Below are 18,660 nucleotides of genomic sequence, written 5' to 3'. Positions count from 1 at the left end.
GTTGTAAAATAACTCCTTAAATGTACACCACTGATCATGTATCGTCTTACCCTTTAATCTATTTTCCCAATCCACTCTACTCAATTCCGCTCTCATACCTTCATAGTCTCCTTTATTCAAGCTTAGCACGCTTGTTTGAGATCCAACCTTCTCACCCTCTAATTGAATATGGAATTCAACCATGTTATGGTCACTCATTCCAAGGGGATCCTTTACTAGGACATTTTTAATTAATCCTGTCTCGTTACACAGGACCAGATCTAAGGTTGCTTGCCCCCTGGTCGGTTCAGTTACATACTGCTCAAGAAACCCATCCCTAATACACTCAATGAACTCATCCTCAAGGCAGCCCTGCCCAATTTGATTTGTCCAATTAATATGATAGTTAAAATCCCCCATAATTATAGATGTTCCCTTATTACAAGCCTCAACTATTTCCTGATTGATACTCCGTCCAACAGAGTTGCCACTGTTTGGAGGCCTATAGACTACGCCCACTAGTGTTTTTTTTCCCCTTATTATTCCTTACCTCCACCCAAATTGTTTCATTATCCTGATCTTTTGACCCAATATGATTTCTCTGCATTACAGTGATTCCTTCCTTTATTAACATAGCCACCCCACCTCCCCTTCCTTCCTGCCTGTCCTTCCTGATCGTTAAATAACCTGGTATGTTTAATTCCCAGGCATTGTCACCCTGCAGCCATGTTTCTGTAATGGCCACAAGATCATACCCATATGTAGTTATTTGTGCCATTAACTCGTCTATTTTGTTACGAATGCTACGTGCATTCAGATAGAGAACTTTCAAAGATGTTTTGTGACACTTAGTTCCTGCTTTTGCCCTTTTTATTACTTTACCTTTTACTCCATACCTTCTGCCCCTTCCTGACACGCTCTGGTTTTTAATTTCCCCACTGCTACCGAAGTCTATGACCTTCTCTGTTGTCATTTTTATTATTTGCTCTCTAGGAACCTACCCCCCACTAGTTAGTTTAAAGCCCTCTCTACAGCCCTAGTTATATGATCCGCCAGGACTCTAGTCCCAGCACTGGCCAAGTGAAGCCCGTCCCAACGGAACAGCTCCCTCCTGCCCCAGTACTGGTGCCAGTGTCCCAGGAAGCAAAACCCATTTCTCCCACACCAGTCTTTGAGCCACGCATTTAACTCTCTAATTTTATTTGTCCTAGCCAAATTCGCTCGTGGCTCAGGTAATAATCCAGAGATTATTACCCTTGTGGTTCTGCTTTTTAATTTGACCCCTAGCTGCTCAAACTCCCTCAGCAGAACCTCCTTCCTTGTCCTATCTATGTCGTTGGTACCAACATGGACCACGACAACTGGATCTTCCCCCTCCCCCTCCAAGTTTCTCTCCAGTCCAGAGGAGATGTCCTTAACCCTGGCACCGGGCAGGCAACACAGCCTTCGGGACTCTCGCTCTCGGCTGCAAAGAACTCTATCTATCCCCCTAACGATACTATCCCCTACCACTACAACATTTCTTTTAACTCCCCCCCCACTTGAATGGCCCCCCGCTCCACGGTGCTGTGGCCAGGCTGCTCATCCTCCCCGCAGTCCCTGTTCCCATCCTCACAGGGAGTAAGAGCCTCGAACCTGTTGGACAAGTGCAAGGGCTGCGGCTCCTCCAACACTACCTCCTGGATCCCTGTACCTGCCTCACTTCTAGTCACACCATCCTGACCCTGGCCATGGACTACATCTGAATTAATTAATCTAATTGGTGTGACTCCCTCCTGATACACAGAGTCCAGGTAACTCTCTCCCTCCCTGATGTGTCTCAGTGTTTGAAGCTCGGACTCCAGCTCTTCAACACGGAGCCGGAGTTCCTCGAGCAGCCAACACTTACTGCAAATGTGATCACCGTGAGCATCAATGGTGTTCACCAGCTCCCACATATTGCAGCAGTAACACATCACCTGAACTCCCATTCTATGTAATTAATTAAATTTATTAATATTATTCTTAAATACCCTCTGCCCCGATTCTAGATGGTGAATATCACACCTTAGAAACTATAAACCAAAGAGATTTAAGCTTAAAAAGGGAGAAATACTCACCAACCAATCACTTACCCGCTTTCTGGTGATGTCACACTTGGATTACTTTTTACCTCCCTCCTTCCCTCCGAGTTCCCAGACTGGAGACTGGTCGGCCTTACCTGGTCTCTGGGGCCTTTTATAGCCCCGCTCTGCCGCTCGAGTTTCCTGCCGACGCACTGAGGCCTTACCTGGTCTCTGGGACTTTTATAGCCCCGCTCTGCCGCTCGAGTTTCCTGCCGACGCACTGAGGCCTTACCTGGTCTCTGGGGCCTTTTATAGCCCCGCTCTGCCGCTCGAGTTTCCTGCCGACGCACTGAGGCCTTACCTGGTCTCTGGGACTTTTATAGCCCCGCTCTGCCGCTCGAGTTTCCTGCCGACGCACTGAGGCCTTACCTGGTCTCTGGGGACTTTTATAGCCCCGCTCTGCCGCTCGAGTTTCCTGCTGACGCACTGAGGCCTTACCTGGTCTCTGGGGCCTTTTATAGCCCCGCTCTGCCACTCGAGTTTCCCGCCGACGCACTGAGGCCTTACCTGGTCTCTGGGGCCTTTTATAGCCCCGCTCTGCCGCTCGAGTTTCCTGCCGACGCACTGAGGCCTTACCTGGTCTCTGGGACTTTTATAGCCCCGCTCTGCTGCTCGAGTTTCCTGCCGACGCACTGAGGCCTTACCTGGGCTCTGGGACTTTTATAGTCCCGCTCTGCCGCTCGAGTTTCCTGCCGACGCACTGAGGCCTTACCTGGTCTCTGGGGCCTTTTATAGCCCCGCTCTGCCACTCGAGTTTCCTGCCGACGCACTGAGGCCTTACCTGGTCTCTGGGACTTTTATAGCCCCGCTCTGCCACTCGAGATTCCCGCCGACGCACTGAGGCCTTACCTGGTCTCTGGGGCCTTTTTTCGCCCCGCTCTGCCGCTCGAGTTTCCTGCCGACGCACTGAGGCCTTACCTGGTCTCTGGGACTTTTATAGCCCCGCTCTGCCGCTCGAGTTTCCTGCCGACGCACTGAGGCCTTACCTGGTCTCTGGGGACTTTTATAGCCCCGCTCTGCCGCTCGAGTTTCCTGCTGACGCACTGAGGCCTTACCTGGTCTCTGGGACTTTTATAGCCCCGCTCTGCCGCTCGAGTTTCCTGCCGACGCACTGAGGCCTTACCTGGTCTCTGGGACTTTTATAGCCCCGCTCTGCCGCTCGAGTTTCCCGCCGACGCACTGAGGCCTTACCTGGTCTCTGGGACTTTTATAGCCCCACTCTGCCGCTCGAGTTTCCTGCCGACGCACTGAGGCCTTACCTGGTCTCTGGGACTTTTATAGCCCCGCTCTGCTGCTCGAGTTTCCTGCCGACGCACTGAGGCCTTACCTGGTCTCTGGGACTTTTATAGCCCCGCTCTGCCACTCGAGATTCCCGCCGACGCACCATCTTTCTAGATTGTAGAGCTTGAAACTACAGAATATACACCAGAGGATAAACGGTGGCATAGTGGTTAGCACTGTTGCCTCACAGCGCCAGGGACCCGGGTTCAAATCTGGCCTCGGGCGACTGTCTGTGTGGAGTTTGCACATTCTCCCCGTGTCTGCGTGGGTTTCCTCCGGGTGCTCCGGTTTCCTCCCACAGTCCAAAGATGTGCGGGTTAGGTTGATTTGGCTATGATAAATTGACCCTTAGTGTTAGGGGATTAAATACGTGGGGTTACGGGGATAGGGTGGGATATGTGTCGGTGCAGGCTCGATGGGCCGAAATGGCTTCTATCTGCACTGTAGATTCTGTGATTCTGTGATATACAAACACATACACAGGAAAGGGCAACTATGGGCACACATGCATGATAATTACAGATGAGGAAGGCCATTCTGCCAATCTTCATCTATCCAGTGAGACCCTATGTCACCCCATTGCAACATCCAATTGTTTCTTAAATGATTCTAGGGTTTTCACCGCCATTATATCTGGAATTCTATTCCATACATTGATCACTCTGTTTAAAAAAAAAACTCCCTGAATTTGCCTTTCACTAGGCCCATATATCTTTAGCTGCTTCATCAATGACCTTCCTTCCATCATAAGGTCAGAAGTGCTGCTGTTTGCTGATGAGTGCACAGTGTTCCATTCACAACTCCTCAGATAATGAAACAGTCCATGCCCATATGCAAACAATATCCAGGCTTGGGCTGATAAGTAGCAAGTAACATTTGCACACAAGTGCCAGGCAATGACCCATCTCCAACAAGAGTTAGCCTAATCACTTCTTGACATTCAACGGCATTACCATTGCCGAGTCCCACACCATCAACATCCTGGGGATCACCATTGACCAGAAACTCAACTGGACCAGCCGCATAAATGCCGTAGCTACAAGAGCAGGTCCAAGGCTGGGTGTTCTGTGGTGAGTGTCTCACCTCCTGACTCCCTGAAGCCCCTCTACCACCTACAAGGCACAAGACAGGAGTGTGATGGAATACTGTCCACTTGCATGGATGAGTGCAGCTCCAACAACAACTGCAAGCTCGACATCATCCTGGATAAAGCAGCCCGCTTGATTGGCACCCCATCCACCACCTTAAGCATTCACTCCCTCCACTACTGGCGTACCATGGCTGCAGTGTGTACCATCTACAGGATCCACTGCAGCAACTCGCCAAGGCTTCTTTGATAGTACCTCCCAAACCCGTGAGCTCTACCACCTAGAAGGACAAGGGCAGCAGGCACATGGGAACACCACCAGCTCCAAGTCACACACCATCCTGAAGGGAGTGCAGGTCCTGGGCTCTTCTCGGACATCTGCTCCCTTCAGGCATGGCCCCATGCTACACAGTTTGTAGGGAGATGATATTACTATTACCTGATCAATGCACTGAGGAGGGAAAGACTACATTAGATACACCGATTTTATTAGCTGTACGGATAGCACAATGTAACGCAATCCTACACAAGTTTAATTCCCAATCTCAGCCATGCAACTGTGGGAAAGCAAATCTAGCTGAAGAGTTATCCTGAGCCACTTTTCATAGAATCATATAGCACAGATGGAGGCCATTTGACCCATCGTGCCTCTGCCAGCTCTTTGAAAGAGCTATCCAATTAGTCCCACTTCCCCCTACCCTTTCCCCATAGCCCTGCAAATTTCTGCACTTCAAGTATTTGTCCAATTTCTTTCCGAAAGTTAACTTTTTCCTGATGATTGGCTTCAGACTGTCATTGCTGGAGTCTGTCCTGCCACTTGGGGCAGTGCATTCTGTGTGACTCTAGTATCCGGAATATTCTGAATTGCCATATGATTTAGCACATTGTCCTTTCACCTTTGGGACCTCAGCTTGAGTCCAATCTAGACCGATGGGGATGAAAGTCTTTACTGGTTGTATGGGTCAGGACCAAATTAGTTTGGGACAGTCTCTCAGTACCCAAAGCTAAGGTATAAAATGGTGCTTTGGTCACAAGAGTGTGGAGAATGTCTGCTGCAGTTAGATCACATTTTTAAGATAGATTAGGGTACTGAGAGTGTGTCCCGGCACAGGTGTGAATGCCTTTTGGGTGCGTTGCCGATTCTCATTTCCAGCTGAAACTGCCAAGAGTGTCTGAAGACAGACACTGACAATGTAGCAAGTACCATGTGCAGTCTCGTGTGTTTTTCTCCACATCCTAACACAGTCTTCATTTTAGCCATTTCAGAAGGATGTGGGGCTGTGTGAACCTGCCAGCATTCAAACACAAGACCCTCTGGCCCAGAGTCTGACGCTGAGCTGCCCGATCTGTGATGAAAGACAGAGTTAAACACTGCTGGGATTCAGTGCTCAACTTGCTGAGCTAACAGATCCGTGTCAGTGTCGGAGCATTGCTGTGGTAGAGCTGCCGCCTCCAAACTATTGCACCTGACCTGTTCCACCCTGACTCTAGGATGCCAAAAGTGGACAACTGTTCCATTTTTTGTGACTTATTATGCTAATCGAGATGTGGGGACGGCTGTGGTGAGGGAACAGCACATTTGTCCCACTTCTGTCACCAGCTGTTGGCATTGAATGCTCCCAGGTCAGGTATAACACACCCAAATGCAGAGTAAAAACTCAGCTCCAGCCTGAGAAGTGTGCCTCATACCATGCTAAATTCAAATGTTCCATTTCACACACCATCGATCCCTGTGGCCTTGGAGTGAGATTGCAAATTTGGTGCAGAATTGTTGATCATTTTGTGCTGCCTCCCCATAGGAACTGGGTTGTAATGATCCCAAACTTACTTTGCATGTAGGATTCTTGTAGCCAGCGGAGACTGATGATGTGATCACCATGAGGTGGACTAGAATGTGGGAGCAGATTTAAAAGAACCATTGGTTTACCCAAAAAAAAACCTCACCTTTGCGAAGAAATAGTGACCAAGTGTAGAGCACGCGGTGATAAATTTTCACCCAGGGAATGGTGTACAACTCCCAAAGAAAATGTGTTGTTTGATTTCTTTGCTGCTTCTAACCAGGGAAAGGGAGTGAATCTGTTGGCATGACCAGGCATACTTCCAAATGAATGAATGAATATGAAGATAAGATGATGTCTTTAATGTTGGATAGTGTGTGTGAAACCTCTATCTACACTTTACAAGGAGTTCGAAGGGAGCAAGTGACTTCCTGAAACTGCATTTCTTGGAAACCGAACGCACAAACTGGCATTGGCAGCTCATTCAGACACTAATGGCCCTGTACTTGCAATGGGTGCTGGGCATCCCCAGGTGCTCCTGCTTTTGTAAGGGTCACCAGAGCTTCTATAGCTGTTAAACAAGAATTTTCTATTTACACCTCAAGTTTTGAAATACTTTGTGTATACCGTCTTGGGATTGGGTCAGAACTAAGAGACTGGGGTCGATTTTACTAAAGCTGTCGGGAAGGAGGCGGGACTACAACTTTCGGGTTTTAGTCCCGCCTACATCGACGTTCGGCCAATCCACGCGATTTTCACTTGATTGACCTTGTTGAGCCCGCCCAGCGGGCTCAGCAGGCCAATTAAGGGCCACCCGGCAACAGGTGACGTCACAGACTGAAATTTCATCTGTCAAGAGGTCTTGGCAGATGAAATATCAGTGTTTCACAGCTGTTTGAAGCTGTCAAACACTGACAGTCTGACTTCTAACCTGAGTCCTTCTACACAGACTCAGAACTGTCACCGGCAATGAAAGCTGAAGGCTGTCACTTTTGACAGCTTGCAGCCATTTTGCTTTCAGTGCCGGCTGAGTGATGGACTCCCAAAACCTAGAGGAAGAAAGGCTGTTAAGGTAAGTACAGGTAATTTAAACTTCTTTACACACTTTAGACACACCAAACACACTTGCCTTTGCACTCATGCACCCATCACTCACCTGAGCACCGACATCGCGACCCCGCCAAGTCCTTCGACCCGACGGCCCGCCTGCTCTAACCTGGCGTGGTTTGGAGCCGTCGGGGATCCCACACGACACCCCTCAAAATAGGGATTAGGCTAAAAACTGCCTGTTAACTACCTGTTAACAGGCAGTTAATTGACACTAATCCCTTCCTGCCTCGGGTCAGCGGGTCCCAGTGCGGGGCGGGTACCTGCCTTCCCTGAAATTTATGTGGAGGCAGGTTTTGGGCGGGATGGTGTCGGGACCCCTGAAATCGGGATCCCCCCCCCCCCCCCCCCCACGCCTGAAACCCCGCCTGACGGCTCCAGGAAAATCTACCCCACTGTGTCTGTGTGTATCTCCAGATGCATTGCATAGAAGTCAATGGTTTTTTCCAAGGTATTAACAGTGAGCTGTACAGGTGGGCATATAGCAGTCACTAAGCAGTTAGAATTGGTAGCATCTGAATCTACTCTTGCTTGTTGCAGTTTATTGAATTTGAAATGATTCGAGTGCTTGATATGTGGTGAATGTTGAAAGTGGTTTGTACTTTGAATAATTCAGATTCTTTAATATTCTGCCCTTTGCCCCTAGACAGTTGGCATTGAAAGCTCTGAATGAACGGCTGAAACGTGTTGAAGACCAAGTCGCTTGGCCCAGTATGGATGAAGATGACAAAGACGATTTGTCTGAAATGCCTTTGCTTGCAGAGAGCAGCAGGAGTGATGGAGATGATTCTGGAGCAGCAGAACACATTGCATTCCAAGGTCTTTCATCGGGATCTTAAGAGACCATCAATGGATGACTTGTCCAGTTGGGCGGGAGCAAAAGTAGCTTTAATGCTGCACAGATACCCCTGCCCCCCCCCCCCCCCCCCGCCCCATCAGTACTTCAAACTGTTTAACTCCAGCACCTACAATCTGTATGGAAAATAAGTGCGGCAGTAAAAAGACTATAAAGGCCTGTGCAACTGTGGTGCTCATAGCCAGGCTTCAGCAGGATTTAATGTTTTTTAATTCTAGCTGGTGGCTATAACTATTAGAGGTGGCATTTGAACTGGTGATTAATTAGATACAACTTTTGCTGTTCGTTCTGAAAATTCATTAATTTACAGTCTTATTTTGAAGTGTCCTTTTCTGATTAGAAAGAGCAAATACTAATTAGTTTAATTGCAATGTAGTAAAGAAGGTTGCGGGGGGTGGGGGGGGGGTGGGTGGAGAGAGAGACGATGTATGCTGCCACTGAGATCAGATTGAAAGGAACAGTCCGAAAACACAACTTGGCTCCTAAGTTGTCCTTTTGGGTAATGTGCCAAAAAGAATATTCCACATTGCAAGACCATGCCATCTGTGGGAAATTGAAGCTGGCACCATTGAATACCTGTGGCACTAGTTCTCTATCCCTGGAGATCCCCGTTATTGTATCTGAGCTTGTCACATTCTTATTTGATTGGATTCACCTTTTGCAATTTTCTTCTTTTCACTATCTTCCTGTCATCATGTGTCTGCAAGATTAGTAACATTCCAGGTTACATATGATCGTACGGGTAAACAGAATCCAAAATTCAATCAGGTTTGGTAATTTGATGCCCTTTAGTATTCTCCTTATTCTCTTATTGAGCTTCTTTTCCTGCCATCACTTTGACCCTTCAGTCAAGAGTATGGACAGTATAGTCCTTCAGTAAAAGTTGCTTCAATCTGGGTGCAGATTTTCTCGAGAGCGCAGAAGTGTGCTCCTCCCCCCACTTCACCTCAGCAATGGATAGATTTGAATGGTTGCCTTCTCAAAGAGCTGGCAAGTTATTGGCGCTGGTTCTGAATATTCTGCATAAAAACTGTAAAAGCAATTGTTCCAGTTGCACTGGGAGTTGGACTGAATTGGGTGTGTGCTATTTTGAATCCTCCGCAATTGTAAAAGGGGCAGTGAAAACAACCTCTTCGAACAACCACTGACTTCCTTATTAGCCTCTTGACTTGTTTTCTTTTGTGAAATATATAGATCTGAGAAAGCCCAGTTCCTTATTTCTGTCCCTTATACAAGAACTAACTGTTACCACATACTGCAACATCCCAAGGAGTTTATACCCAAACCAGGGCTTGTTCCAGTACTGATTCAAGTAGCAAACAGAAACAGCAATCGGGCAAGTCTCCATAAAGCGTGTGTGATGGGACAGGGATACTAAGACCTCTATGAAATGGGATAAGAAATCAGTACGAAAACCTCTTTGTTTTTTGTGAGTCCCATTTAAAAGTGTTGACAAAACTATCTCCTGTTCCTTTCCAATCCAGTACTTTTGATAAGGTGATAATGTCAGGCGGTGGACTGTAAGTGGTCAGCATTTTGCATCGCTCTGCTGTACCAGCACCATTCTAATTTTGTCTAAGAATTTGATAATCATTATGGCGAACATTTAGCAAGGAAGTAGCTATCATTTTTAATGCATTTAAATGTGCAAGATACTTTAAGATTATTTTAAAAAAACATTAATCTCATCTAAGTGATTTAATGTTATGTTTTGATTTTCTGTGGGTGAATTGTCATTGTCTTAATGCTGTGCTGTGTACTTTACCAGAGTAGCATTTACCAACAGACTAATCTCTCTTGCTGGGCTTCACTTAAATTGTAGGTTTCTTTTCGCATATCCCTATGTATCATAGTTGCGTAGGTCAGTCCAATAAACTTTGCAGTCTCGTGTTCACTTCTCATCACCCCAAAAACGTTTGTTTCAGTTGAATTGATAAACGAGGGATTTTTTTCTCAAACATTTTTTTTGTTGTCTTTAGCTTGTGCTCACAAGTCCAGGGGTGCGGTAGTGTGTAGTGGTTACTGTCGAAACCTCGACTCCGAGTAAGACTAACACACAAGCAGTACCGTCAGATTATTAGTTTATTTTACTTGTGCACAAGGGGAGAGTGCCTAGTCAAGGGCTAGGCTAGCAACTCCGAAAATCATCAGTAATCGCAGCATATTTATACACTTAAGTAAACAAGTTCCTCAGCGATGTTATTATCTAATTAACCACTTTAACAGTGTTATCAAATCAACATTCATCTTTGCCTAGTAACAGTTACCATCTCCTTATAGGGACTAGCCTTTTCTCGACCCTTACTCATTGTTGTGTCTGGTTTCGGTTATCACATCCTCATTGTTGTTACAGCTGCTGACAGCTTGTCTGGTATTAGTTGCTGAGGTAAGCTCTAATTCTAAGTTGACTGAATATAATATCCCAGCAAGCCTTGCAATCTATAGTTGCCCCTTTTTCTATATTTCTACATTCCCCCCATTCGTCCTTACAAGGACAATAATTTAGTCTAACTGAATTTTACAGAGTCTTTCCATCTTCATGGTTTCTGCCTTTTCTGGGGTTGTTGCTATCATCATAGTGGCCGCCCCCTCCGGTACGGCTGCAGCCCCTAGACGCGCACAGCAGCATTTTATCAGGACAAATACCAAATATAGGGCAAAAGATAATGATCAGGAATATGATCAGCCCTTGTACTAAGGACTGACCTATAGGCCCCAACCATCCGCCTGCCCAATCAAATATGCCCCAAGAACCTGGTTCTTTTAACTTTTCAACTTCTTTCCGGATGTGGTCCGCTAAGTCACCTATTTCCTCAGAATTGTCAGGAATGTATGTGCAACACTCAGATCCTATCAGGGCACATGTTCCACCCTTCTCTGCTAGCAGATAGTCTAGAGCCATTCTATTCTGTAGGGCAACTGTGCGTATTGCCACCATCTCGGTGTTGATTTTACTCAGTGACTCAGCCGTGTCATTGGCTACTTCCTCAAGAATCGAGGCTACAAGCCGAATTTCTTTTATTGCCCTGGCCGTTCCATACCCGGGGAATAGGATAGCGAAGAACCGTTCTGTTTCTGTAATAGCTCTTTTGGATCGATAATGTTGATGATTCGCTAGAGAGGGCAAGTGATGAATGTATGGCACCACATATGCCAGGTAACATGATCCTGTCCAGCCGCTTGGCAACTAGGGGTATGCCTTGTGGCCACAAAGAAAGTATGTCCCATTGTGCGAGGTGGTTTTATCAACATCAAACCCTGCGGATACCAGGGAGTAGTTGAAAGTACCTGTCCGGTTGGTGTATGGGACTTTGTGTACAACCATAATACTGAGAGGACGTATAAAGGGGGAACCCGTCAACAGTACCAGTTACTGTAAAATTATACTCGCACCGACTAGTGCCTACGAATATTCCCCCAGCCAAGTTCCTTACTAAACATACTGTCCCCAGTAGCCTTCCCATACTTGTGGCCTTGGTGAGGGTGAGGAAGGGAGGCTGTTGGGAGCAGTCATACCTTGGTTGGTACCACCCTTCGAAGGTATTCAGATAATATCCCCCCCGCTTTCCAGGGCTCTGCAGACATGAGGTAAAATGACAAACTAGAGGATGCCTCTCTTCCCGTCTGTTACCACAGACGCAACTCTTATCATCCTAGGGGATTGGCGTGTGCCGTTCTGGTATATATACTATTCAGATTAAGTGGGACAGGTCTAAGAGGAATCCCTCCCTTAGAGTGGATAGGGATTTGGGTACATACCCAACAACCTCGTTTTCTGTAGCGTATTTGTGGGACATATACAAGAAGGTGTTTACATGCAATTCGGGCATTACAGGTATTATAAGTGTCACAAGGAAACATAGTCCGAATGTCCATTTCCATTTACTGATGGGGTTGGTGATTCTTTTCCTCGTGTTCTGGAGCTCTTTTGCAGTGTGAGGCGTGGATCCATGTTGGTCTCTCACCTTTACAGCAGTATTGGTGGTTAACAGGATCTGGAACGGACCTTCAAAACTTGGGTGAAGGCTACTCTTCCTCTTGAACACCTTTACATAAACGAACTCGCCAGGCTCCAAGCTATGGCATCTTCCTTCGGCAGGGTCAACTTGGGCTTCTTTTACCTGCGAATGAAAACTAGAAATACATTTTGTTAGAGCAATGCAATAGTTTAGCATATTTTCTTCCATTTTGTGAATGTCCATTTGTTTAGCAGTAAACGGTGCAGAAAAAGGCAAACGTTGAGGACGTCCCATGACTATTTCATGTGGTGATAATCCTGTTCTATTTGTTGCTGACCGCATTACCATCAATGCCAGGGGTAACAGTTCGACCCATTTGAGTCCAGTCTCATCACATAACTTAGCGAACTTATTTTTCAACATTCCATTATATCGCTCCACCAGCCCGGCTGACTGGGTGATAGCTGCAGTGAAAATGCTGATTGATTTGCAAAGCCTTACACATCTCTTGCATAATTGTCCCAGTGAAATGTGACCCATTGTCACTCGAGAGTTGTACAGGTATACCGAATCGTGGTACAATTTCCTTTAACAAATATTTAGCGACAGTAACAGTGTCATTCTTTTTACATGGAAAAGCTTCAACCCATTTAGAAAACACATCTATAATAACCAATACGTACTTAAAACCTATACATGCGGGTAATTCAATAAAATCCATTTGCAAATTCACAAAAGGTCCTGTTGGATTTGGGTGGGAGGCAGACTACTTTCTCCGTTTTTCCCGGATTCATCGTCTGACAGGTAGTACACTTTTCACTAATTTGTTTTGTAATTGCCGAAATACCCGGTGCGTACCATGTCTGTGCAATATAGTCTGCCATCCCCCCTTTGCCCGCATGTGTGAAAGTATGAACACAGCGGGCAATCCATGGGAGCAAAGATCTGGGTGCCACCACACGGCCGTCATGGTGAACCCACACTCCCTCCGGTGTTTTAATGCATTGATCTTATGCCTAATTTGTCTTTTTCGAGAATGCTGTATGCAATGCAGTCCAACAATTTGTCCAGAAATCACCTTGTGGTCTTGTGGTAGGACCTGCAGCTTGATCCTGGCGATGTTTTAAGAAACCATCAAAATGCTGCTCTAACATTCTAAACTTAGACTCCTTTAACCATGCTTTCATCAATATTTCCCCATCCAAAATACTTGGTTCATGGCAAAGGACAATTGTTTTTAACTGTTCCAGAGCCTTTTCTAATTCTAATCTTGGGCCTGGAAGCCCATCCACCATAGTTCTTAATTCACTTGGGGTCCAAGGTCGGTGGACCGCCACTGGTGGCCCTCCTGCTTGTTGGGTATTTGGAAAATATCTGAGCAGGAACATTCCAGGTGGGTCAGGATCCGATGTCGGTACGGCCACTATTGGAGTTACTGACCCAGTTGCCTGGCTGTCATGTCCCGCCGCTCCCTGTCCTTCCAATTTCTGTCTATGTTGTCCTAGTGACTGTGCTTGTTTTTCTTGCTGCTGTTGTTGCCTCAGACGTTCCTGAGCCCTAGTATTATTTGCGGGTGCGCCTGACCCACCTACTTGTGCTGCGGCGCCGTGACCATCCCCATTAGGGTTGTTGCCTGGTTGTTGAATCGGGGCAGCAGGATTGTTTACTGGACCCTGATTTGGCCCACCTGGATTTTGGACTGGTTGGGGTTGGTATGGTGGCGGTGGATAGGGATTATATGTTATTATATTTCTTCCTCTACTTCCTCCTCCTCGTCAGTCCAACGAGGGGCAGTTGGTCTATTTCTTCGTGTCCCCCTTAATATCATTTGTTTATGAATTCCTACATCCCCTTTACCTTCCTCTACTTGCTTTTTTCTTTCTATGGCCTGCATTACTAGCCTCGATACTTCGCTCACGTCTTTTTTTAGCTTCTCGTTTCCAGTCCCCAAATGCTGACCAGTTCATCACCACCTTACCACTCCTTCCTGGGTCCCTATTTAAGAGGCGCTCCTTGAGACGTTATCCTGTCGAGGTTAAATGTACCATCTGGTCGAAACGGCCTATTTCCCTTTTTGGTCCATTTTACCCATTTTGGTAAGTCATTTATTGATGTCTGACCACAATTCTGGAGCATATAACAGGCTGGTGTGCCTTTTTCTGGTATTTTACTTGCTCCGGCACCCATTCTTAATGGTTGAGGTTATCACAGGTATTCGGTATCACAATCCTTCCGTTCCAACCGAGTTCTCTACGCCCACTTCACGTGACCCATTTGGGCTCTTAATTCGGGCTCAGTCTGGGTGTGTGAGATACTGTTGGACACGGACCACGGGTGTGTCGATCAACCGATCACTGTTTACTCTCCACCAATTTAAGTGTTTCTGAGACACAACCTCCCTTACTGAGTTCCCTGTTATGTCTTCCTATGAGCTCACAGACAATTGACGCACAAAAATACGCACATAATATTACGAAGATAATAAAAATCGCGAAGACCCAAAGGGGTATACAGATCATAATCCTTATGCTCTAACTAAACATATAGTCAATTCTCAGTCTGCGTTGTACGCCCCTACAGACTGAGTCCTTAACACAGCAACTTAACAACTTTAAGATCCTATCACACAAGGATCGATCCTATCAAACAAGGATCACGTCCCTCCTTATTTCTCCCTATCACACAAGGGTAATTGTTTCCATCACACAAGAAACAGGGATCTCTTAACGAACCTAGTTATTTAATAATTCTAAGATCCTGTCCAACAAGGATAGGCCTGATCACACACGGACTCTGTCCCTTTTCACCTTTACCCTATCACACAAGGATAATTGTTTCTATCACACAAGAAACAGGGACCTCTTAACGACATCTTTTCTTACCTTCCCCTTATACAATCTGCCCAGCCTGTTTCAGGGTTCAAGTTTTCGGAATCTGTCTCCTTTTACCGTCAAGCTGAAAGAGGAAGTGATTACAAAAATTTCAACTCGACCTTGAAATGAGTCTTACAGATCGCAGTACTCCCGCCGAGACAAACAGACTACATTTGCGCACCGTCCAAGGAAGGGCCCCTTTAGTGACTAAAATATCACCGATAACTGGCCAGTTAGGGTCCTTCCTTAGAGAGTCACCGTGTTTTTGTCCGTTTACTCACCGGCAAGTAGTAAGCGATCTCAGTGAAACCTCCAAGTAATACTGTCAAAATCTCGACTCCGAGTAAGACTCTAACACGCAAGCAGTACCGTCAGATTGTTAGTTTATTTTACTTGTGCACAAGGGGAGAGTGCCTAGTCAAGGGCTAGGCTAGCAACTCCGAAAATCATCAGTAATCGCAGCATATTTATACACTTAAGTAAACAAGTTCCTCAGCGATGTTATTCTTATCTAATTAACCACTTTAACAGTGTTATCAAATCAACACTCGTCTTTGCCTAGTAACAGTTACCATCTCCTTATAGGGACTAGCCTTTTCTCGACCCTTACTCATTGTGTCTGGTTTCGGTTATCACATCCTCATTGTTACGGCTGCTGACAGCTTGTCTGGTATTAGTTGCTGAGGTAAGCTCTAATTCTAAGTTGACCGAATAGAGAGTTGCCCCTTTTTCTATATTTCCACATTACATTAATGGACAAATAATCCAGAGAACCTGAGTTCAAATCCCACCATGGCGGTTTGAGAATTTGAGTTCAATTTTTGTTTAATCTGGAAATAAACTGTACATCAGTAAAAGTGATCAGGAAGCTGTTGGACTGTCGTAAAAATCTAACTGGTTCACTAATGCCCTTTAGGGAAGGAAACCTGCCGTCCTTACCCACTCTGGCCTATATGTGACTCCAGTCCCACACCTCAAGTTAACACTTAACTGCCACTCCGTTGTATCAAACCGCTACACTGCAGCAATTCAAGGAGAAGGGCCACCACCACCTTCTCAGGGCAGTGAGGGAGGGAAATAAATGCCGGTCTTGCCAGTGATGCCCACAACCCTAGAATGAATTTAAAAAAGCAACCATATCCAATATACAAATTAAAGTAAAAAGATAACTAGAAAAACTATTGATTTGAGGATTTTGTCATGTGTGGAAAAAGAGATGGCGGGGCAGGAATGTGAGGAAACATTCCCTGTGGGAGTAACAGCTGAAAGGGGTAGTACACTCAGCTGTCAGTGACCGACAGCGAAGGCCAGGAGAAGGGAATGTGAGTGAATAGCTGCTGCATTCATCTGCAGATTAAACTGAAGGCCTAGGAACAGGGCAATCAGCTGTAAGTTAGTGATTTGAGAAAATACTGGTGCCAATGGAAGTAGTGTGCACACTGCCTGGATAGAGGCATCTGATCTACCTGTAGGAGCTAGTCTTGAATCAGCTGAGGTGGGAGGGTGCCGGGGAAGAGAGAATTGAAACAAAAGTTTGCTTTATAACTCATGACTTGCTAATGAAATTGCATTCACAGAAGTTGGACATTTCATTCCTGCAATTTTGTTCATGTACTTACAGATTGCCCAGTGTTTTTTATTACAGGGAATTTCATCCCATTTTCGTTGTCTCAAATTATGCCTGCTTGCCCTAGGTTTTCTGAGGAAAAATTAGACTGGATGACAAAGGGACAAATGTGCCAATTGTCTAGCCCAGTTTGGCAAGAGATGCAGTCCATTATTGCTGTACTTTAGTAGCTTGGATTTCTCCCTTTGCGGTTGATAGGGTTGAAATTTGGCTCCGATATTTCAGTTGGCTATCCCAAGCCTTTCTAACACTCGTCCTTCTATTCACTCCAAAGTCTCTCCCCCCCCCAACCCCACCCCTCCACAGACCAATCGCAAAAGCAGTTGAGGGCGTATTGCAAGTGACGTGACACTTTTGAGTGCAAAAAAAATATAAAGACACAAACCTTGAAGAGCTCTTACTGCAGGAAAGTGATGTGAAGGATTTTTGTTATTTCACATTGCCCCTGAGAACCCTTGGGCTATTATCAGACACATGGGACTTGGGGGGAACATTCAGGAGTAAATAGAGAGCTGCTGATACTGCACCAGTTACAGTACACTCTGGGAGCCGGTTCCTGTTGCTACGTGGCTCAAGTTCAACATGATATTTTTCACCAATGACACAATGATGCTGTTTATATCAATGCCTTGTGTTTGAACACCATTAAGAATACTCCATCTGAAAGCCTGACCGTTGAAAAGAGACAATGTCTGTATGCTGTAGATACACCTTCTGGACGTTTCTGCAAATGTCTCTGGCCAATAATTGAATAATTAACACCTCGGGATCCCGGAATGGACTCCGGAGTGTGGGATATGGTGTCACATTTAGTCAATACTAACTTCTCATCGTGCATAATCTGTTAATGAAATAATTAACTTACATAAGAAATAGGAGGAGGAGTAGGCCATACCGGCCCTCGAGTCTGCTCCGCCATTCAATAAGATCTTGGCGATCTTCAACCTCAACTCCACTTTCCTGCCCGATCCCCATATCCATTGGGGAAACAATCTCTCAGCATCTACCCTGTCAACCCCTCTCAGAATCTTATGTTTCAATGAGATCACCTCTCATTCTTCTAATCTCCAGAGAGTATGGGCTCATTCTATTCAATCTCTCCTCATAGGACAACCCTCATCCCAGGAATCAATCTAGTGAACCTTCGTTGCATCCACTCTAAGGCAAATATATCCTTCCTTAGGTACAACGACCAAAACTGTACTTGCAAGTGTGGTCTCACCAAATCCTTGTACAATTGCAGCAAAACTTCCTTACACTTGTACTCCAACCCCCTTGCAATAAAGTCCAACATGTCATTTGCTTTCCTAATTGCTTGCTGTACCTGCATGTTAACTTTCATGTGTTTCTTGTACAAGGACACCTAACTCCCTCTGAACACCAACATTTAATAGCTTTTTTTATATTTCAATCATGGGATGTGGGCATCGCTGGCAAGGCCAGCATGTCTTGCCCATCCCTAATTGCCCTTGAGAAGGTTTGTCACCATTTAAAAAAAAATACTGTTTTTCTATTACTCCTACCAAAGTGAATAACCTCACATTTCCCCATATTATACTCCATCTGCCACCTTCTTGCCCACTCACTTAACCTGTCTATGTCCCTTTGCAGGCTCTTTGTGTCCTCATAGCTTACTTTCCCACCTAGCTTTGTGTCGTCAGCAGACTTGGATACATTACACTCGGTCCCTTCATCTAAGTAATTAATATAGATTGTAAATAGCTGAGGCCCAAGTACTGATCCTTGTGGCACCCTGCTAGTAACAGCCTGCCAACCTAAAAATGACCTGTTTATTCCTCCTCTGTTTTCTGTCCTTTAACCAATTCTCTGCTAATATATTATCCCCAATTCCATTATCTTGTGCAACAACCTTTTGTCTGACACCTTATCGAATGTCTTTTGAAAATCCAAATACACTATATTCACTGGCTTCTCTTTACCCTGCTAGTTACATCCTCAAAAAGCTCTACTAGATTTGTCAAACACCATTTCCCTTTCATAAAACCAT

At 45.7% G+C, this 18,660-nt stretch overlaps 1 protein-coding gene and 1 long non-coding RNA gene across 3 annotated transcripts in view; one reads left to right on the top strand and one right to left on the bottom strand.

Moving 5' to 3' along the window:
* tmem115 (transmembrane protein 115) overlaps positions 1 to 10,106 on the top strand; it is a 31,394-nt gene extending 21,288 nt beyond the window's left edge. Inside the window, exon 2 of one of the 2 annotated variants that reach the window (XM_086001207.1) lies at positions 7,984 to 10,106. In XM_086001207.1, coding sequence (XP_085857333.1) covers positions 7,984 to 8,176 — 193 coding nt within the window. In that variant the 3' untranslated portion in view covers positions 8,177 to 10,106. The remainder of the gene's footprint in view (positions 1 to 7,983) is intronic. The other variant, XM_086001209.1, reaches the window with a different exon arrangement.
* A 151-nt stretch (positions 10,107 to 10,257) lies between these two features.
* Positions 10,258 to 16,931, bottom strand: LOC147110841 (uncharacterized). Its single transcript, XR_015079996.1, has 2 exons — positions 15,307 to 16,931; positions 10,258 to 15,107 (listed from the first exon to the last, which is right to left on the bottom strand). It is a non-coding gene; the product is annotated as an uncharacterized LOC147110841 (long non-coding RNA).
* Between the last annotated feature and the right edge of the window lie 1,729 nt (positions 16,932 to 18,660).

Source organism: Somniosus microcephalus, chromosome 11 (assembly GCF_052327205.1).
Source record: "Somniosus microcephalus isolate GS21.2 chromosome 11, FLI_Smic_1.0, whole genome shotgun sequence".
Taxonomy (NCBI): domain Eukaryota; kingdom Metazoa; phylum Chordata; class Chondrichthyes; order Squaliformes; family Somniosidae; genus Somniosus; species Somniosus microcephalus.
This window is presented reverse-complemented; position numbering and strand designations above follow the sequence as displayed.